At 44.5% G+C, this 22,422-nt stretch overlaps 1 protein-coding gene across 2 annotated transcripts in view; it reads right to left on the minus strand.

Moving 5' to 3' along the window:
- Nucleotides 1-20,238, minus strand: part of TRA2A (transformer 2 alpha homolog) — a 22,559-nt gene extending 2,321 nt beyond the window's left edge. For both annotated transcript variants that reach the window (XM_018570104.1, XM_018570103.1), the window contains exons 1-6: nt 20,171-20,238; nt 9,851-9,978; nt 7,266-7,431; nt 6,953-7,141; nt 3,044-3,159; nt 1,774-1,860 (exon numbers count right to left, since the gene is read on the minus strand). In XM_018570104.1, the coding sequence (XP_018425606.1) occupies nt 1,774-1,860; nt 3,044-3,159; nt 6,953-7,141; nt 7,266-7,431; nt 9,851-9,978; nt 20,171-20,206 (722 nt within the window). In that variant the 5' untranslated portion in view covers nt 20,207-20,238. The remainder of the gene's footprint in view (nt 1-1,773; nt 1,861-3,043; nt 3,160-6,952; nt 7,142-7,265; nt 7,432-9,850; nt 9,979-20,170) is intronic.
- Nucleotides 20,239-22,422: the final 2,184 nt, after the last annotated feature.

Consider the following 22,422-nt stretch of genomic DNA (forward strand, 5'->3'; position numbering starts at 1 on the left):
CCAAAAGAAATCTCTATCTGTCCGAAAAAAATGGTATAAAATTCATTTCAGTACAGCGCTGCATGACGGAATAAACGTCAGTCAAAGTACCGCAGCGCTGAATACTGAAAAATGGCCTGGCCAGGAAGGGGGTCTAAACACCTGGTCTTGAAGTGGTTAACTCGTTTTGCTTTTGTGTTTCCTGTAGAAGGTGGAGCCAATAGTCTCTCAGGTTGCTGGCCTGGAAGATGATTGGAGAAAGAAGGGTTTCTAAAAATGTAAAGCACACCTCCCACAAACACCTTAAAAGACATCAGGGCATTCCAATTAAGCTGTGAAAAGCATGCACTTGATTTAAAGCTAAACTCTAGAAAGATTTAAAAGCCACAAATGCAGATTTATAATTATAAATCTAACATTAAATGTATTTCATTGCACGTAGTGTAAGCACCTGCATTTGACCGGTTATCAGCCTCTTCCACTCACTGAAACACAGCAGCAGGGCCAACTGTAGGAACAAGTAGTACACCAGTTCATGTGCCGACAAGGCACGAGCTGGTAGGAGAAAGTAGCAATGAGCTCATCACTGTGCTGGGGAGGGGGAGATAGGGGTGCGATGTATTTTCCGTTGAACAGCAGGGTACACTTAGTATATGCAAGACTCCATTATAGTGAACCATCTTTGCTCTTCCCTGACAGCAGAAAATGCAGATCATTGCCGGAGGTATGAAAACTCTGGTTAGTTTGCCAGTGTGCAGAATTTGTACCTTTTTTTTGCAAAACGTAATAATTAAACTATGCAAGACTATAAATAAGCAAATTGTGCTAAAAAACCACGAAGATGGCTTCACACCCATGTGTTGTAGTAACGCCCAATCTGTAATGCCACGAGGACAGTGTTATGTGCACTACAAAGATACACATTTTTTATTCAAACGCAGATCAACATGTCAGTTAAGTTTAAGAAAAAAGGGCGGAAGTACTGTGATGTGCTGTAACAATGCACCGCAGAACATGCACACCAGAATGCATTTGATGTGTACCATAACATGTGCCCAGCCCACTGATGTGAATGGGGAAACCTAGTGTGTTGGTTGGTGCATTACCACAATGTGCGCAGTATGTTTTCATTGGGTTTCTAACTTTTTTTTCTTTACACCAGTGAGGGCTTTGGAAAATGATCAGGCCTCTGAAAAGACCCTTAATAGCTCTTCTTTGAATTAGAGATTGAGGACAGCCCTGACCTCACTAAACTGGGAAATGGCAAGAACAGGGCATTCACAAAACAGAAAAGTCGATTCCCCTCTGCTTCTCCTCATCAAACTGCTATCCACAGAAGGAAGGGGGGGGGGGCACAGGAGAGCAGTGGGGGGGACACACAAAATGAGCAGTGATAGGAGGAAAGATAGCAGAGGAGCCAATTGCAGCACACAGCAAGGAGGACCACTGATGGAGAACAATGCAGAAGGTGATAGTCACCACATTTAATCACAAATGAGTGTGATCACAACTTTTCATTCCCAAAATTCTAGAGGACCCTTCTGGCATGAGTTCATGGTCACTGAAGCAACCACAACCTTATAGCAGAAGGGAAATGCAAGGCTTATGAACCTGGGCAACTGGAAGAGGTTCTGTTCAGTCTTGCATCATTGGCAGTGAAAGGGTTAATTACCCAGCCTTTTGGGGTACATAGAAGTTTAGGGGGGCTTAATATAGCTCTAACTTCAGTTACAATCAACATAGAGGGCCTGCGATTTAAGTTCACTTGTGAATGCAGAATAAGTTCAAACATACCTGTAAGATCTGTAGTCATATTCCTCATATTTGTCATAGCCACGTTCATGCCCTCTGTCATAATCTCTACGACGTCCACTGCTACTGCTAAATAAAAAATATATATATGTAAACATAAGCTGTGCGGAATCAGTGTAAGCCTACTTCAGACCAAAACCAAATGGGGTCCCTATGAAATGTATTTTCTGGTTGCTACCCTGTTTCCCCGAAAATATGACCTTTGTGCTATTTTTGGGAATTGCTAAAATATAAGACCTACCCCGAAAATAAGACCTAGTTGTGACCATTCCCAGGGCCGGTGGTGGCATAAGGAGGAAACTTGAAGAGCCGCGGGAGAGGCAGGAGAGAATCAGCGGGGCCCACGAAGCCAGCGCTAGAGGAAGCGAGGCGGCAGCGCAGGGAGCAGAGCCGCATAAGCCGATGCTTCCTCTATAGCGCCGGCTCCTGTCGCAGGCGGAGTGATACCAAATGCACTTCGCCTGTGAGGAATCGATAGTGAAAGCGCACTTCCCTCATTCTGGCCAGCGATTGGTTACCAAATTGCTCTTGGAAAGGTACGGCACCTTTGACTGCCCTGATCACCCTATTCTTAACTTTGCCACTCACTCCTGTCTTGTAAGTCTTCTACCGGTAATAAGTGTGGATTGTTGTACATTAAAAAAAAAAAAAATTAAGACCTACCCCGAAAATAAGACCTAGTGCATTTTGTTGAGTCAAACAAAATATAAGACAGTGTCTTATTTTCAGGGAAACACGGTATAGGCAGCTTTCATCAAAGCAATTAACATGCACTGCCTCATGCAGTCACAATCTGAACACTGCTCTACACAAGCACTTAATATTTCAGAACACAGCCCAATTTGTGTATACACTGGAAATAAAGACAGTAAAAGCATGGAAGTTTAGCAGGAGCTGGGTTTCCACCCGCATGTATGGCTGATGACTTTCCAGTTTTTCCCTAACTTATCTTGCTAGATTTATTAAATGTACACCTGATTAGTAGCTGCTTAAATTGTTGAAAATCTATAAAATGCCTACAACACAGCTTTTAGGTGGAAAATAAATAAATGTACTGTAAGGTAACTGTTAACATTATTAACTTTTAAACACTGTTAACAGACACAACAGATAAACCATCTTCTCTGGTTAAAAACATATCCCATGTTTTTTTTAAAGGAAGAGAACAACATTTTCCAAGAAGAAATAAATCCAAAAAAACCCCAAAAAACACTGTTGACTTTGCATATGCTTCAAGTAAAAGAACACTCACTGAGTGGGCCGTCCCATGTAAATGCCTGGGGTGGGGGTGTGTGCTCGCTTTGTTATTGAATAGTCTACACGAATCCTTCGGCCATCCAATTCCATGCCATTTGCATGCTCCATTGCCTAGGAAAAAATAGTAAAACAGCTAAAAATGTAAACTTAGCATTATTGAAATGTAAATACCTTTGTTTCAAAATGTACTCATTTTTTTTGAGAAAATGTACTTTACTGTTTCAGCAATAAGCTCTGAACAATGAGTCAGCCTTTATACCAGCTTTACCCCAGGAACCTGCAGTGAATGGGTTAATCTCCCCTCCATGTGCTCATATGCGTGCGCTCTCAGCACGTGTTTGGACTGCCATTTCGTGCTTTTCCCAGCCTACCAGCTGCCGTCTCACTCCCTGCCCCCACTGGTCTTTCATTCAGTGCTTAAATGGCAGTGTTGGCCTGCCTGGAGCTCCACCATATTGTAACATTCCGTGTCAGCCATCTCAGAGTAGGCTGGTTAAGTCTTCACACACACAAGCATGCAGAGGAGGCAAAAATCACAACCAGGGAAAGCAGGATTGTGTTGTGGCCTTCAACAGGTTAGGTATGCACTCAGCAGGAGCTTGGGATGGACTATGAAGTCACAAACCCCGCACTCCCAAATTTAATTCATTTTCTCAAAATGAAAAAAAAAAGTGTATTGAAGAGGCATTGTGTTTGCCATGGTTGTCCCTCTCACGTCAGCAAAGGATGTGTATCACAAGCCGCATTTCAGGTTCAAAACAAGTTCACTGCCACAAAAAGGCAGCTATAAAAACTTGGCCGTGAAGTAAAAAATAAAAATAAAAAATGACACCCCCATTTTTTATTTAATCTTGATGTTACTAGCTGCCCAATCACTTGTTCAATGAAGTAAAAAGACCTCATCCTGCCATTTGTCAATACTTTTCTCTGACTTCTGGAGCTGCGCTGTGAAGGAGTCAAAAGGTTTTCTATGGTTGAAGCTCTGCCTGGCCCATATCGCCGATTGGTCACAAGTACAACCTATGCCTTCAACCACAATGGTGTGATTACAGTGTACAGAGGCACCACAGGAGATGCAGGACTACAGTGTTTATTTTTCAAGTACCTTAACTATTAATATGTATCTTATTCATGTATCACTCGGCAGCATGTCCTCATATTGGAATTGGTGCCGACACTGTCCTTCCTTCTGGAGGGGGGCTACTTTTGTTCTCCATGGTCCCTTGTGTGTGTTGTAAAGTAGCCACCGCTCCAAGCTCACTCCTGTGATGGACTACAAACACGTTTAGTTTACTAACTTGTATGGAGATTGTAGTCCATCACAGGAGTGAACTTGGAGCGGTAGTTACTTCACAATACACACAGGGACCATGGGGAACAAAAGTAGTTACCCTCCAGCAGGAAGGACAGTGTCTGCACCAATTCAGAGATATCTGAACTACAGCTGAGTGATACACAAATGTAGCTTATGTAATGATTGCAGTCCTAAAGTACGTTAACTAATCAATAATGAGAATAGTTGACAACTATTCTCATAATCATCGATTAGTTGGTTCCCTTAGCTCTCTCCTCCATGCTGGGAGGAGGGCACAGCAAGCAGTGGGCTGGTGTAGTAGCCAATACCAGGCTGGCCATTTCACCAGCCCTCTACCTGCTGTATTTACATTCAGCTGCCATCTGTGGAATCTTGCCACTGGCAGCTGCCATGTATATACAAAAAGGTATAACACTCTATTAAAAAGCTATGGAGCTGCTGCTATCCAACACTTCTGGGTACTTTAGATTCCTGGTCCCCTGCTGAGTAAGGCTGGGTTCACACCTAGGCGTATCGAATATGCGATTCGCGGTTAAAAAAAAACGCGCAACAAACGCACGTTTCCGAGGCTGTATCCCAATGTAAACTGTAAAGGCTGTATCCTATTTGGCTGTATCCCAATGTAAACGCGCGACAAAAAGGCCCCAAAGAAGCTCCTGTACTTCTTTGGGCGTAGGACGTTTTGTAGCGCGTTCATACGGCCTGTAATACGCCCAGGTGTGAACCATACCCATAGGAAATAATGGCATTTTGGTGTTTGAGCGTTTTGCAGAGCGTAGGAACGCGCTACAAAACGCCCAGGTGTGAACCGGGCCTTAGACAACATACTTGTCAATAGTCAGTGACTTGGAAAGCACTAAAGCCATTGGACAGCCAGGGTATATACTAATATACAAAACGCCGGTGGAACCAGTGGGGGACAAACCTGGAAGTGTTGGATGCCGAGGTTTTCGGCTGGGGTAGTGCTGCAAGAGTGAAGATCTGGGTCACAGTCTGGAAAGCGCTATCGAGCCCCCTCCAACTCCAGCCTCAAACCGTAAAAAAAAGGCATTCACATACTTTAGGGCTGTAACTGATTATTTTCTTAACCGATTAGATATATAGATTAGATATATATCTATATCAAATAATTTACAGGGTTTGTTTTTTGCATAGTAGAGATAGCAATGCTTTACAAGCACATTCACACCTCAAGTATACTCATTGTCTGCCACCTAGAGGCCACTATTCAAAACTGCAGAACTGTGTAATGTTGCTTTCCCCAATAGTACCATGTACAACCAGGACTACAGAAGTTTTTACTGTTTCACTAGCGCATGTTCTAAAATAAAACTTAGGCAATCTTGTGGGATATTGGTAGCACAGCCCAAAGCTCCCAAAATCGACTGCATCATAACACAACTGCAGGCTTCATCAGTAAAGGTTGTGAGAAATTCTCAAATGAATTATATTTGGAGTCAGATGAGCCAAGTAAACGTGTATTATGCAGTTTTACACCTGTGCACACCCTATATTTATCTTGGAGTGAGTGTGCCCTAGCTGACATTCTTTACAGAAATGCACATATCTAATATTACCAAATCTGTTAATAGCCTTTGAAAATAGACCAACAATTATACAACCATTTTAAATGGCACTTAATTTGTAAACAAATTATCCCCTGCAGTTACAAGCAGGAGAAGAAAAAAAAAATATAAAAATCTGGCGTCCGATTCTTCTTAAAAGCTTCTTTCTGCTTCTCCTCCCCCAGCCGCTATGTCACATATAACTGAAAGCAGAAACTGCATGGGCTAGTTCACACTAGCGCCAGAGTGTCCCGGCCCGATAGAGCTTGCCGTATGTTTGCAGATCGCACTGGACCGGAACGCAGTCCGGGTGTGGGGGCATGGCTGCAGTGCCATTGACTTCAATGCACCGCCAGACCTCCTCCTGCAGTGAGGCCGAAAACTCTGGAACACAGCCTTTGTGGAGTGAAGCGGCCCTCAGAGCGCACTATTCGTGTGACGTAGTGGCCAGAAGAGGAGCAGTGGGATAAAGGCATATACAGCACCCACATAAGTCAGATTCTTGCTCTGCCTTTAACTGTAGTTTTACGGTCATTAAAAACATTATGGCAGTTTGAGTTCTACACAGTGAGGGGAATTTATCAAAACTGGAACAGCTGCACACAGCGACTGCTCCAGATTTTGATAAATCCCTCCCAGTGTCTCTTGCGACCGTTGTAAAGACACATGAATGGTTTGGAGAAATGTCACCAGCACACCAAAAATCCTTTTGAGGATCCCCAAAAGTTAATTTATTGAACAGTTGTCAAATGGAAATAATTTGACAACTGTTCAATAGGTTAACTTTTGGGGATCCACAAAAGTATTTTCGGTGTGCTGGTGACATTTCTCCAAACCATTCATGTGAACAGTGGCTCCATCAGCAGTCATTACGAGGACCCTTCCCTATTGTTGGGTTATTCGGTAAGGAGTGCGACAAGGTCTACTCTTTACATTGTAAGGACACTTGACGCTTCTTTGGGATGTGAAAAGCACTCCAAGGATGGAGTATGTTTGTGCTATACGAATCAAATATTAAACTTACCGCTCTGGAATCTTCAATTCGTTCAAAATAAACAAATGCAAATCCTCTCGACCGTCCAGTCCGTTGATCATACACTACATTGACAGCAGCAAGGGGACCATAACGGGAAAACACCTCTCTCAGATCTCTCTCAGATGTGTACAAGCTCAAGCCGAAGACACCAACACAATTGTTCGGATCTGGGTTTGCCTAAGAAGACCAAAACAAAAATTTACAAATGAAGGAAGGGGGAAACGAAACAAAAACAATTCCAATAAAAAAGGCAAATAGAGTTGAAAACAAATCTGCAGATCGAGAAAACAGAAAACCATACCCGGCTACCATTATGCCGCCTCCTATTAGACATTGGAGAGTGACTGCGGCTCCTCCTCCTCTTATATTCTGGAGAGTATGATCTGCTCTTTGATCGTCTTCTGTGTGAGCGGGACCGAGACTTGGAGCGGGAATATCGTCTGTGTGAACGTCTTCTGGACCGCGATCTGAAAATAAAGCACATGCAACTCTAGGTAGACCGTTTTCCCAAGGAAAGTGTGTTTATGATGCACATTCTTGCAGTCTATGGCCTGACAAATTGTACATTCGACACTTCTAGGCGTGTTGGATGCCTGGTCCCATCTGCCAGCTCCTATGACACTACAGAACACAGTGAGGTGTGTCCATTGCGAAGATTGTGCCACATGCTGTAGCACTTGGAGAGAGAAGATTGAGAAGTGGGCAATTGGAGAGTCGCGTAGACACTCCAAGGTCAAGGTCAGGTTACAACAAAGTATGCTAAAGTGTCTTAGAGGGGAAATATGCTGGAAAACGGCTATTAGTGTGGTCTGTATGTGTAGAAGCGCATAGTACAACTCATTTTTTGACTCAAATGGCAGATAAATATTTTTTTTTAAATAATTTGTGATAAAGCAAATTTACAGATAAGATAAACTTACAGATAAGGCCTTATTCACACTGGCCAGGTACGTTTCTATGCAGACATAACACAAAATCACCTGCACTCCATACAGCGTACAGACTTTGGATGAAAGGTTGGTGCTTGAAGTGACAACACGGATTGCGCCGTGTCAGATACAGTCCATAATAGAAGTCACCAGCACTTGATGTGTGCAAGAAGTAAAGCACATAGACACTATGTCGCCCAGAAGAAGTGACCTTGCGTGGCCCTAAAACATTGGCTGTATGACGCATGTGACGATTTAATAAAAAGTGCTTTACTTCTTGCACAAATCGAGTGCTGGTGACTTCTATCATGGACTTTATGCAGAGATGTACACAAAATCTGTCATGCTAGATGCTTTATTTATGCTTCTAGATTATTAAAATGACACGTGTTTATACACAGAGTAGATACATCTGTCCTTTGTCCATTGAAGGACAAAATTAAATTTCAGCAAACGTGTCTTGCTTTTAAAGCAAACAAATGCATCTTGCTTTTACAAGTTGAAATTGATTACTGGATGGACACTACTTCCATTTCTCCTAAACGCAGCTAAACTGACTGCAGATAAAAGCATCTAAATGCAAGGAGTGAATAGATTCATTGTAAATTAAGAGGCATATATATGCGTTTAGAAAACCATTTTAAAATGCATATAAAAACACCTAAATCGTAGCCTAGTGTGAATGGGGCCTAAATGACAGGGATGGAGACGTGCTCCCCATAACACATGTACCCATTCACAAAACCCCCGCAAAACACAACGATAAAATTAGCAGCATGAAAGCCAAGCGCTTGACAGAGCTATCCAGGTCAAAACCAGCTGATCACACATGAACTCAGGTTACTTCCTTGGATAAACGCACATGTACTAACCACAAAGGGTCAATTACACATTGCTAGGGGGATTGGCTGCTGAAGGTTCACATGCTGGTGACTGACCACTGATGGGTAAAACACATGCATGCTGGGTACAGGCAGCTGAGCTGTTACTGCACATAAGCTAAATAGGTCCTGACAGGAGGACAAATAAGCACATACAATGGGTACTAAGTGCTCAACATGCATGTCAGGGGACTGAAGATAAAACACACATGGGTTGAGGAACGGAGGGGACATCACATCTGCTGGGGATAGAACACTGAGGGGTAAACAAACCTGAGCTGGTGACTGGATACTGAGGTACTGACTGCACAGAATATTCCTGAGGGGTTGATGTACATGATCTTGAAGCAGATCACATACAGTAAAGTGCTCCAGTCACAGTACCACCCCTCCTAACTACTTGGTGGATAACACAAAGCATTCTGCGACAGGAGCAGGAGAGGGCAAGGATGTGACCTCTCTCCTTCAATCACAGAACACCTTGTATTCTTTGGGGAAAAATAAAAAAAAAAAGATACCAGGCATTTTGTGAATGGGAAAGTAGTTGGCAGGGGTGGGAAGGCAACTGAAGCACTTCAATCCTCAAGTCAGATCCCTTACGCCTAGCATTATGTGTAGGAGATGAAATGCTGGAAAGTAAGATTTTTACACTTTGCAGCAACCCATCATACATAGCATGCAGCTTTTTAATAAGTTGCACATACAGTGTGGTGGTGTGTAAATTATATTTTGTCCTGAAGTTTGGCTTTAAGATCAGCAGATTTCAAAGCTCCATGTACAGCCTGCCTTTAAGATCAAATTAATATGGAGACTGGTACTTTCAGGCACTGCAAAGAACCAGGAGTTTATTAACATTACCTTAAAGTGCTCACATTAACCTGGATTGCCAGAACACACAAAACACATTTTTGACAGTTAAAGGGTTAAAACAAGCTGTAATAGGAACCCCGTGATTGGGTGGGTGTTAAGCCATATTATCTTTTCTACAAAGTAAAAATAGTGCTTTCTCTGCCAACTGGCTTGCTCATGGTCTATGACCGGAGTTGTACATATTCAGCCAAAAAAAAACAACTTACCGAGACTTTGACCTTGAGCGGGAATGAGACTCTGACCGCTTTGAAGCTTTTGACCCACTGCGAGAACGACTTTCAGATTTTGCACGAGCAGCACTTTCAGCAGGTGACTTGGTGCGGGAGCGGGATGCCTAATAGAACAAAAAATGCTTAAAAATTTGGAGGGTCCCAAGAAATGCCTACCATGGTACAGCGAACACAAATGGATACCTAAACCTGGAAAATAATGGGTTAGATTACAAAAATATTAACCCTCCAAAATTCTGCTTTTAACCCACTCTTTCCACTAACTGTACCCTATTTTGTACCAGATGACCAAATTTTTGGTTAACTAAAGTCATGCAAATGCATTAATTTGATCATACAGACACTGGAACATAAACCATACATTTACTTAACCTAGGACCCATTCATTCTTCCAGATTCTTTTAATTCTACGCCACTCTTGAATTAAACTTTTCTTCATTCTTCATTTTTCAACTTCGTGTATTCTTCCCCAATCCAACCAATTCAATAAAGCCTTAACATGTTCAGCTTCTATCTGAACAATCTTCTGTTCAAATTTTCCCCCAAATGAATTTTTCTGATCTTTACAATTTTTCATTAGCCTTCTTTTATCTTGCTTTCTCTTCAATATTCTTGAAATAAACTCTTCCATCTCTTCACGAATATTAACCTTAATGGAAAAAGAACATTTAGTATATTTAAGCATATAGCGACTAAATACTCTTCTGTGGCAGTGAAATTACTAAACGCCAACAGGTCGAGTATAGACAAGTCTGGTATTGTGTGCCAGGGCAAATTACCCAACCAACTTTCTGTAAAAGTCGCCACAATATGACTCCCTCAAACCACAGAGCCTATTTAGGGTATACTACACTACCGGCTTCAATTTAATTACACAGCACCCCACCCCCGATTACCACAGCACAATTTTTCAGAACCCCTAGGCTTGGTCTAACTCTTCACTGGCAGCCATCATCCCCAAGTCTTTTTAGAACTATACTATAAAATAGCTATAAAGGCTATTTGTCAACCCAAAGCACACATGGTTCTACGTACCATTAGATAAATCTGCATTAACTTAAAAGCAGACAGCTTTGCACAGGTATGAAGATATGTTCACAGAACTCAGTAAGATGTGTTCACTGTCTGTACTGTCCTGGCAGGTTTCATTATCAATTGTAAACTAGATGAGGATTGTCTGTCCTAAGAGTTAAAGCCCTGAGGACACTGAATGTTAATGATGGGCACTCAGCCTGTCCCAAATCTATTAGGACAGTCAGACTAAATGGTTACTGAAAGAAGAGCTTGAAAAGTAGGGTTGCAACAAATAATCAACGATAATCTACAATGAGAATAGATGTCAATTATTCTCATTATCGATTAGTTGACTGTTCAATTAGTTGATTCATAGGCTCTGTATCCCCCTCAGTCTTCCGCTGCTCCCAGAGGTGATGGAAGGGGGCACAGATCCCTGCTGTCGGTGCTCAGCGCTGAGGAGAGCTTCAAAACTCTCTCCTACCCCCCGCTGTTCTACTCGCTGGGAGCCCCTGCATGCTGTTTCTACAGCTGGCGCCCAGCAGGGTGGAGAGACCGCTGTGCCTCTGCAATCATCTGTTGCCTCTCCTGCTCATTCCCACTGCTCTTCTATGTCCCCTCTTATGGCTTGCTCCCATCCAACTATTAAAGTGGAAAGGTGACCAAAGGGGTCACCTTAAAGAGAACCTGCCTCTCCCTTTTTCATAGGGCACATCCAGGCCACAAGGATGCCTCTCCCTTTAGAACACAAGAAAACGGTACTGCATGCCTTATACCTGGGCTATGCTAGAAGGTTGTGTAGAGTGTTATTGATAGAGTCCTATTAAAAAGAAAAAATAAAGAAAAGGAGTATCTGTTACTAGTGGTTCCCTTTACCCACAACAAGATGCACTGCAAAGCCAAAATGATGTAGATACCCCTCAAAATGTTTGAGTCTCGGTATTTCAGCTGCACCAATCAATAACAGCTGCATAAAAAAAATTAAACACAATTAAAACACCATGCAATCGCCATTTACAAACATGGCAATGGAGTGGGTCAAGTTGTTAGAGATCTATGAGGTTAAGGCTTTTCCCCATAGTTCTCCTTAGGGTAACGGGAGGACACAAACTAGCGTCCTCCAGTCACCCTAAGCTCAGTATACCGCAAGCTAGAGCTCACGGTATTCTGAGACGCCGCAGTATACCGCGAGCAGTAGCTGAGACTACGCAGCTGAAGCGGATCCTGACAATTATGTCTGGATCCGCCCAGCTGCGTGAGTGACAGCTGGCTCTGCCTATCTAGAGGCAGAGTCAGCTGTACACACCCCCTCCCCGTCCGATCCGCCCGTCAGCGCTGGCGGATCGGAGCACGGAAGTCAGAAAATTATGTCTGGATCCGCCCAGCTGCGTGAGTGACAGCTGGCTCTGCCTATCTAGAGGCAGAGTCAGCTGTACACACCCCCTCCCCGTCCGATCCGCCAGTCAGCGCTGGCGGATCGGAGCAGGGAATCCAGCCCCTCCCCTGTCATGGCAGAGAGCTGTGACAGAATCGAGAGGTGAGTGAACGCCGGTATCTGTTCGCTCACCTCCCGATCTACTGAGCCGACCTGTGACAGTCTCATTGTCACAGGTCGGCTAGAACTATGAGGTGAGTGAAAAATACTTGCCTCATAGTTCTCCTTTAAGTTAAAAGAACTGCGCTACAGCCAAGACGGATCCCCACAATATTGTCAGTATCCACCTTGCTACCTGATTGATAGCTGGCTCTGACTCTAGGGCCAGCTGTGCATGCCCCCTCCCCCATCCGTTCCTCCAGTCACCACTCTTTGCAGGGAGAAGATTGGGAACTCATCGATCAGTGGTATGTGATCACTCCATTACCGATCAATAGAGCCGACATGCGACAGCTTCAGTGTCACAATTATGTGGGGTGAGTGCATTTCCCTCTCCCCATAATTCTCCTTTAGGCAACTTGATGGCATTGTCATAGGAAGCCACCCTTGCCGAGTCCCCTTGCAGAGTCTATGAAATATCTGCCACCATCACAATCCCATTATTCTGAAATGTAAGCATTTAGGAGCTGGCAGAGCATGCAAACTTGCAGAATGGGTGCCAAGTGTTGATGTGCATAATAAAACATTCCAATTGTTACTCTGTAACTATCATCAGTATACAATATATGTTCCAGTAGTTTTAAGTAGTGTGTTTCTAGCCCAAAACCACCATGCCAAGTGTCAACTGGGGTGCACTAAAGCACACCACTACTTCAGAGGAGTGGGAAATGTTCTCTTGAGCTATTAGGGCCCATTCACCGCATACGCACCCCCCGGCCATAATGCGCTCGACTGTGCGGTTGCGCACCGTGTTGTGGTTGAGAAAAAGTAGTGCATAAACAGACTTGGGAAGGCTTGTTTTTCCTGTTCCAGCAGGACTGTCTCTGCACACAGGCAGGTCCATATGGACACGGTTTGACAAGTTTGGTACAGATGAATTCCAGTGGCTTTTGCACAGAGCCCTGACCTAAACCCGACTAACACATTTGTGATGAAGTGGAGTACAGATTATCAGCATCAGCCTTCACAAACGTCCTTTTGCTTAATGGACAAAAACGCCAAATATAGCCTTCTTATAAGAAAACGAGCTGTTACAGCAGAAATGGGGTAGCAACGGCATATTATGGCCATGGTTTTGGGAGATTTAAAGTGTGGTAGAGATTTTATAGCTCACTGCCCATTATTTCCTAAATGACTCAAGATTTTTTTGTCATGCAAACTAGGGCTGCAACAACTAATCGACATAATCGATTATTGAAAAAAGTTGTCAACTTCGTCAATCATCGATATAATTCGGCTTTTGATTAGTTGCCCCTGCCCACAGCTCCACACACGCTGCGCGCCGCACACCCTCCTTCCCGCCCACATCCACGATCGGCACAGGGACGCGGGGAGAAGTAGTAAGCAGGAGAAGGTGTGGGGGATGACAGCGGCAGATAGACAGATCTCAGACGCAAGTTGCTGGAAGACTGCTTAGGTACGCTTGCACTTCCCACACATGGTGCTCTACAATGTATTGCTGGGATTTTTATTCCTCTATAGCTGATGGTACATTGTGCTGTATATTATAAAATACATTATACAGTGGTGCAATGCCGAACACCACCAGCTATAGAGGACTACAAAACCCAGCAATAGTACATTATATAGCACAATGCAGAATACCGCCAGCTATAATGTACTATTGCTGGGTTTTGTAGTCCTCTATAGCCGGTGCCATTCTGCATTCATTGCTGTATAATTTTACACTTTTAATTTAACTATATATCACACCACACTTTTTTTTTCTTTTTTTACTTCCACCGCTCCAAGCTTGCTCCTGTGATGGACTACAATCGCAATACAAACTAGCAGTCCCATCACTGGAGCCTTTTTTTTTAATGTATTTTATTTTTTATCCAATTAACCAAACTCAATAATCGGCTAACTAATCGATTTTGAAAATAATCGTTAGCTGCAGCTCTAATGCAAAAATCCTATACTTTGCCCATGTCACAACTGGCTGGATTCCTAAATTCACAGAACTAGATATAAAAAAGGTGCATCGTTGTTGATTCAGGTAATATCCAATTGCTTTAGGAAACCAGAAGAAGCAAATTGGACCGTGCTGTAGAAGGGGTTTTCATTCCTTCCTCTGGATATAGGTTCTGGATACTTCTCGATATAGGTTTTTGTTTATATTGTAAAGTGCTGCGCAAACTGTTGGCGCTATATAAATACTATGTAATAATAATAATTTATAAAGCATTGGCCAAAAAAACTGAAAGAAACAAAACCAGGCAGGCCATGGAATATGTTTCCTTCACTAGCTTCTGTAATCACCAAAACAGACTGGTGCCTTCAAGGGCCCCAAAGGCAGCACAATAAGTGCCAAAGTGTTGCAGGTTGGGCACCAGGGATCTAAAGCATTAACAGCTCCTTAAAACTATGTGGTTAGTGTTTTTCCCCATAGTTCTCCTTAGGGTAACGGGAGGACACAAACTAGCATACTCCCGTTACCCTAAGCTCAGTATACCACGAGCTACAGCCAGCGGTATACTGAGACGCCAGAGCGGATCCCGACCTGGACGTCGGGATCCGCCCAGCTGCGTGAGTGACAGCTGGCTCTGCCTATCTAGAGGCAGAGCCAGCTGTACCCGCCCCCTCCCCGTCCATTCTGCCAGTCAGCGCTGGCAGATGGGAGCGGGGAGAGGGGAATCCAGTCCCTCCCGTCACGGCAGAGAGCTGTGACAGGATCGAGAGGTGAGCGAACGCCGCTATGTGTTCGCTCACCTCCCGATCTACTGAGCCGACCTGTGACAGTCTCATTGTCACAGGTCGGCTAGAACTATGAGGTGAATGGAAGTCACTCATCTCATAGTTCTCCTTTAATAATATATTATAAGGGCATAAAATCTTAACACAAGTATATAAGCAATTGTGAAAAAGCTTAGTCATGAGATTTAGGTTTACATAAAGTGTCCATATCTCAGTTATTGTACTTAAAGCCACTTTAAAAAACAAAATGCCTCTGCGCAAAGAAAGCAACTTCCCGTTCTATCACTGGCCTTTACTTTCTTGGAGTCAAGCTTGCTGAAAAAATCTTCTGCAAACGACACTTGTGGGTGTGTTGGATGCCAGGTTCCTTGCTGCATGGTGTGGATCCTTCCATCTGTCCCTAGTGTGTCATGGTGCAACATAGAGGCTGGCAGAAGAAACCACAGCATGCAGAGAGAGAACTGGGCATCACAAATTCCAAAAAGTCAAGACACTGACTGTTCAGCAAGCTCAGCTCTTCAACAGAGTCAAGGCTGATGGGATTGGCAAGAAGACGGGCAAGTATTTCTGCTTGGAGGCATTTATGTTTATAATAGTCACTTTGATGTAGAGGGTACATTTTCTTTCCATTACAATCGTCAAGCCCCAATATACAGGATTAATCCATAGCGCAGACTTAAGGCAGCATAACTAAGAAGCAGTCAGAAGATTCAATCTGACAATATGCATTGGAAACCTTACCTTAAAGATTAATGTGAGTGTAATGTTAGAAAAAAACCAAAAAGGGGTACAGTCACCACAGGGTAATATAATGCCACCTGTAATATAGTAGCCTCTAGACCAGGGGTGCCCACAATTTTTTGTGTCGAGGTCTACTTTTCAAATGACGAGCTACACGAGATCTACCAACGAAAAAAAAACCTCCCTCACTCTCTCCTGGCTGTCCTCTCTCTCTTGGCTGTCATTCCTCATTTTCTCTCCTGGCTCTCTCCCCTGGCTCATCTCACTGTAGTGCAACAGGCTGTGTAAACTAATATTCTTCGATGTAATACATAGCACTTCAACCACCAGAAAGGTGTCAGGGAGCTTGGCTCAGCAGACTCATGCTTATAGGTAATTATGTGTGCACAGCTAAATAAATATACCAAAATGGAATATAGGGGCCGCCATTCACACCCTTCCTGATCTAACAGCATCAGCTTTGAAAGCTACTGGTAGATTACGATCTACCTAATGGGCACCCCTGCTCTAGACTTTCCTTTCCAGTGGCTTCAAACATCTCTGCTTTGCTGCTCTGCAGCAGCTGAAGGTATTATACACCTCCGTGTGTGAATAACTACTAGTCCTACTGCACTTCCTCACACCAACTGATGTTACTACAGAATTTACAAGCTGCCAAGGGAATCAGGTATTCACTGTGCCTAAAGTGTTGAATACCTGCAACAGTCAGGGACCAGCAAAGCAGCATCATTTGAAGACATTGCTGCCAGAAAGGAAGTATAGGACTGGGGTTAGTTTAGAAGTTACCCTGTGGTGACACTAATCTGTTTAAAGGTGACTATAGACCCTGGGAGGTAAAGGTCACATCACCTTAAGCAGTGCAGTCTCTGGTGTGTGGATACCAGTAGAACATAAGACTAGTAGAGAAGAGGAATGTAAACTACGGGGCTCAGTGTTCATTACCATTATGATATACCGTGTTTCCCCGAAAATAAGACACTGTCTTATATTTTTTTTGGCTCAAAAAAGCACACTGGGTCTTATTTTCGGGGTAGGTCTTATTTGTTTTTTTTCATGTACAACAATCCACACTTATTAATGTAGAAAAGTCTACATGTCTACAGAAATATGGTGATCAGGGCAATCAGGGGTGCCGTACCTCCCCATGAGCAATTTGCTAACCAATCTTTGGCCAGAATGAGCAAAGCGCACTTTCACTATCGATTCCTCACAGGTGGAGTGCATTTGGCATCACTCCGCCTGTGACAGGAGCCGGCGCTATAGAGGAGGCATCTGCTCTGCTCCCTCCACTGCCGCCTCGCTTCCTCTAGAGCTGGCTTCATTGGCACTGCTGATTCTCTCCTGCAGCTCTTCAAGTTCCCCCTTATGCCACCACCGGCCCTGACAATGGTCACAACTAGGTCTTATTTTCGGGGTAGGTCTTATATTTTAGCAATTCCCAAAAATAGTACTAGGTCTTATTTTCGGGGTAGGTCTTATTTTCGGGGAAACAGGGTAGCAGTCATCGTAAGGCCTCATTCACACTATGCGATTTGGTATTCCTGTGCATGCATTCATGCGGCTTAGAATAGATCACAGTCCCAAGACGCATCTATTCTGTGTCCGGGGACAGTGATCTATTCCAAACTGTATATAAAATTGTATCACATACAATTAATCGTATCACTTAGAGATGTAGCCGCTGTCAACTGGTCATTAACCTGAACAGGTACAGCAGGCACATCTAAACAGGACATTTGGGATTCCTGGGCCATCCAAAGTTCCTGCTGCAAGAATCCCAAATCTCAGTGTGAATAAAGCCTCTTATTTGTGACTCCTTAACGCTAAGTGCAATCCACAGACTAAGCTACAGGAGCTAAATCAAGGGGTGACAATATACCATTCATAAGTCACCATGAAGGCCGGGCTCACAGTACTCCAGGACCGACCTGTGTTTACACATTACACAAGTGACACTCCGTGCTGAAAGAATGCTTTCCCACCCCACCAGAGGAAGACCCTCCTGTGAGATCACTGGGCCGGCCCAAATAATGGTGAAAAGGGTATATAAACCTTCCCTTAAAGCGACACTGAACTCAGGAGTTAAATCTTAAAAATACATTCAAGTACCTTAACAAAACTGTATCTTATTTGTGTATCAAGCGGCTGTAGATCCTCAAATAATTTCTGAATTGGTGCAGACACTGTCCTTCCTTCTGGAGGGTGGATACTTCTAGTAAACTAAACATGAGATTGTAGTCCATCACAGGAGTGAGCTTCGAGCGGTGGCTACTTTAGAACACACATCGGGACCATGGAGAACAAAAGTAGTCACCCTCCAGAAGGAAGGACAGTGTCAGCACCAATCCAGAGATTATTTTAGGATCTACAGCCAATGATAGCCAGTGAGGTTGCCTGGCTTCCTGGCCAATCAGGAAGCCGGGCAGCAAGTCATGAGGTGCCGTCCGGCTTCCCGATTAGTCAGGAAGCCACGCTGCCTAGAAACAAATGAAGCCAGCTTCCTATCCAATCAGGAAGCCGGGCGGCATGTCATGACCCACCTCCCTGATTGGCTAGGAAGCCGACTTCACTTGTTGCTAGGCAGCGTGGCTTCTTGACCAATCAGGAAGTCGGGACGTGAGTGATGACATGTCGCCCGGCTTCTTGATTGGTTAGGAAGCCAGGTTGCTAGCAACAAGTGAAGCCAACTTCCAGGCCAATCAGGAACCCAGGAGGCCGGTCATAACCCACCACACAGCAGAAAGGTCCTGCATCGGAACATTTGGGCAATTACAAGTACTCACCCAAATACTCGGTATCGGCACTGATACTAGTATCAGTGCATCCCTAGTAAGCTGACTTTCGCACAAAATGGGAGAAAATTACCTTACCAACACCACTCCGCCACCTCTGCACATACCTGTACGACCCACATACTGCACTTCACATCCACCAGTATGTAATGAGCATAATGTTCACAAAGGACAAGCAGTCACTGGTTCAGCACACCACCATGCTAACCAATGAGAAGTGCTTCTGGGACCTGGTTGCAAGGTGGTGTCATTTCCTCACCATTACCTTTTAAAATAGCTGAGTTACTATTTTCTATTTTTTTTGCTGCTGGACCCATCCTCTACCTCCATTCTAGGCTAGGCGAGAACTACATCACTCTCCTCCTGAGATACTGACGTCACATACCACAAGAGACCCGTAAGTATATGTTTAGAGGCAGCAAAAGAGAATCACCACATGAGTTTCACCTTCCATAGGACAAGCAGTCTGCCACTGAGGAAAGTCACAGGGAAGCAATGAAGCGGTACACAATAATAAACATATTCCATTTCAGCCATGTGACTGATTTACACATTCCATACACACAACATACTTATCTACAGTAGAAGCCTGAATGGAGGGTGATACTATTCAGTGCAAGCATGTAGTTGAAGCTTTCAAAGTACGATGACGTCTCAATCAGGGCAGAAATATTGCCTGAGGACACCAATGTTCTTGGAAAGCTTGTACTAATCTAGTGCAGCAATAAATGGCTTCACCCCAGTGGCTCATAGAGGGAAATACAGCTGTATTTACGGTGCCCGGGAGCCCTGACTTTTGCATTTTACCATCCATATGATTTTTATGAACAGAATACACGAGTGCCGCCATTTCCATACACATGGGCACAAGTTCTCTAACTTCCACATTGGGGAACTCATGCCAGAGCAAACACCAGAGCTTGCATTTATCTACATAGTGTATTCTGTGTATACAAACCTATGGACGTATTTGCATTCATGTGAATAATCCCCAAATTTAAAATCTGTACCGTGTTCATCAGCAACAAAATAACACTGTTGCTGACCCTTTTTCTTTAATGTAAAAAAACGTGACCCTAGTGTGCCTAATGTTAAGTCAACCCAATCCTGACTTTATGGTGGGCATCACCAGGTAGAAGGCAAAGCCGGGGGAAGAGCGCATTTCTTTCACCACACAAAGAGAGCGCTGATAATTATTGGTTTGCCGTGCCCTCCCTGAGCGCTCGGTCTGCCCACTCACGTCTATACATACCCAGGGGCCGCTCTCCACCGCCTGTCTAGCAGGAGCCATCTTGTTTCGCACAGACAAAGCCGCCGCTTCTTCCTCCCCAGAGCTTCCTAAACATTCCTCTAACACATACACACGATAACCAGGCACAACAAGCGTTCAGCCCTCAGGGTGACCAGCAACAGGCGGCCACAAAGATGACCGAACACCGCCGCGGGAAAAATACTCACTCTGTGCTCCGTGGTCTTCCCTTCCGTGTCACTCATGGCTGCTGTTCTTGTTTGTAGGTGATGAGAATCGCCTGCCGGTCTTTCCCCTACACCTTCGCGAGCTCTCGTCCTACGTGCTCGCCGACCCGCAACTTGCTTTCTCTCCTGCCGACCGCTTCACAAAATGGCGCCCGGTTCTTCTTCTCGCGGTTCATAAGGCACAGTAGATGGTGGGCGGGGATTGTCCGGGCGCTGGTGACTGGCTGAGTGACGTAATCACAGCGGTTCCTAAGCAGCTTAGGCTTCCAGTGTGTGTGTTGTGGATGCATAAGAGGCGCCTGTCACTGCTGGTGTAATTTAAGATAGAATGCTTCTGGTGGGGCTGACTTACTAAAAGGGAACTCGTCATCACCAATGTGTTAACACACCACAACAGGGTTAGGGGGGATTTATCAAAAGTTGAGCAGACAAAATCTGGAGCAACCAATCAGCTTCTAGCTTTCATTTACAAAGCTTAATTGAAGAAACTGAAGAGATAGACTGATTGGTTACTATGGGCAACTGCTCCAGATTCTGTGAATCCAGCCAAAATGAATAGGCTGCCTGAAAGGAGATCTATGAGGTGAGTGATTTCCACTCATCCTCATAGTTAGAGCAGACCTCTGACAAAGAAGTGGTCATAGGTCGGCTCTATTGATCAGGAAGTGAGTACTAGAAGCATGCCGCCGATCTGCTCACTGTCACTCACGGCTCCCCGCAGGGATTCCCCACTCCGATCCTCCAGCGCTGACTGGAGGAAGCAACGGGGAGGGGGCGGGCACAGCTGGCTCTGCCTCTAAATAGGCAGAGCCAGCTGTCACTCACGCAGCTAGGCGGATCCAGACAGTATTGTCGGGATCCGTCCCGGCTGCAGCGCTCTCAGTATATCACAGGCTACTGAGCTTTGGGTCACAGGAGGAGGTTAGTATATGACCTCCTGTGACCCTAAAGAGAAGTATTGGGAAAAACACTTACCCCATAGTTCTCTTTTAATGCAACACACCAAGAAGGAACAATGTGAATGAGCCCTCCAGCAAGGAGAGATGGTTCACACCAGGACCGCATTATCCAAAGCAGCCGCAATGCAAAGACAAGTCAAAAAGCTTTGCATTGTATAAGGCCTGTTCATAGCAACGCACTGTGTTGATGAGAATTGTGATAAAATGAAGCAAGCATAATTTGTCACAGTGCAGCACATTGCAACGCACTTCTGTGTGCAGACTTGAATAAGATGTTATTTTGTTACACATCAAATAAAGTAGAGGGTAAACAGTGCGAGGTGCTGTAACAACACATCACATCCCCTTCACATCATACACCAGACACAATGTGCCCCACAATGGGGAGACATATATATCAAAAATGGAGCAGACACAATCTGGATCAGTTGCCCATAGCAACCAACCAGCTTCTGTCAACAAACTCAAAAGAGAAGCCGATTAGTTACTATGAGCAACTGTTCCAGATTGTGTCGGCTCCAGTTGTGATATCTCCCCCCAATGTATAGATTTGTATGTAGCAGTATGTGTCTGTATGTGTCCATTCATAAGGCTGCGTCTGGCAGTGTACGGTTGCGCTACATTATACAAAAAAAAGGAAACAGTGCTGCATTTGGTGCCGTAATTTGGACCTTGGAAGGGCTCATTGAGTTGCGTTGATCTGCAATGATCAGTGCCAGCACATAAAAATAACTGTTCTGTGTGACCTGTTTACACCACAACGCTGCGTTGAGGTGGGTTGCGGTGCGTTGTGTAATAATACAGACATGCTGCATTTCTCCACAACACACCGCACATCACCTGGTGTCACCGCGCAGCAGCTCAGCCGTGGTGCATAGAAAGGAATGAAACGTCATTTTGTTATATGTCAATAAAGTGAGAAAATGTAAACAAAGCTCCGTCCCTCACCACCGCTACACCACAGACACCAGCCTGGACACGTTGTATCATGTGGGCTGGACCACTTGTGACACTAGGACAACAAATGGGGGGAATGGGGGTCACCAGGAGCACAAGCTCAGGGTGACGTTTTATAGTGTGGGCTGGACCACTCGTGACACTAGGACAAAAAATGGGGGGAATGGGGGTCACCAGGAGCACAAGCTCAGGGTGACATTTTATCATGCGGGCTGGACCACTCGTAACACTATGACAAAAAGTGAGGGAAATGGGGGTCACCAGGAGCACAAGCTCAGGGTGACATTTTATCATGTGGGCTGGACCACTCGTGACACC

This window comes from Nanorana parkeri, unplaced genomic scaffold (genome assembly GCF_000935625.1).
Source record: "Nanorana parkeri isolate BGI_ZX_2015 unplaced genomic scaffold, ASM93562v1 scaffold1454, whole genome shotgun sequence".
In the NCBI taxonomy this organism is placed as follows: domain Eukaryota; kingdom Metazoa; phylum Chordata; class Amphibia; order Anura; family Dicroglossidae; genus Nanorana; species Nanorana parkeri.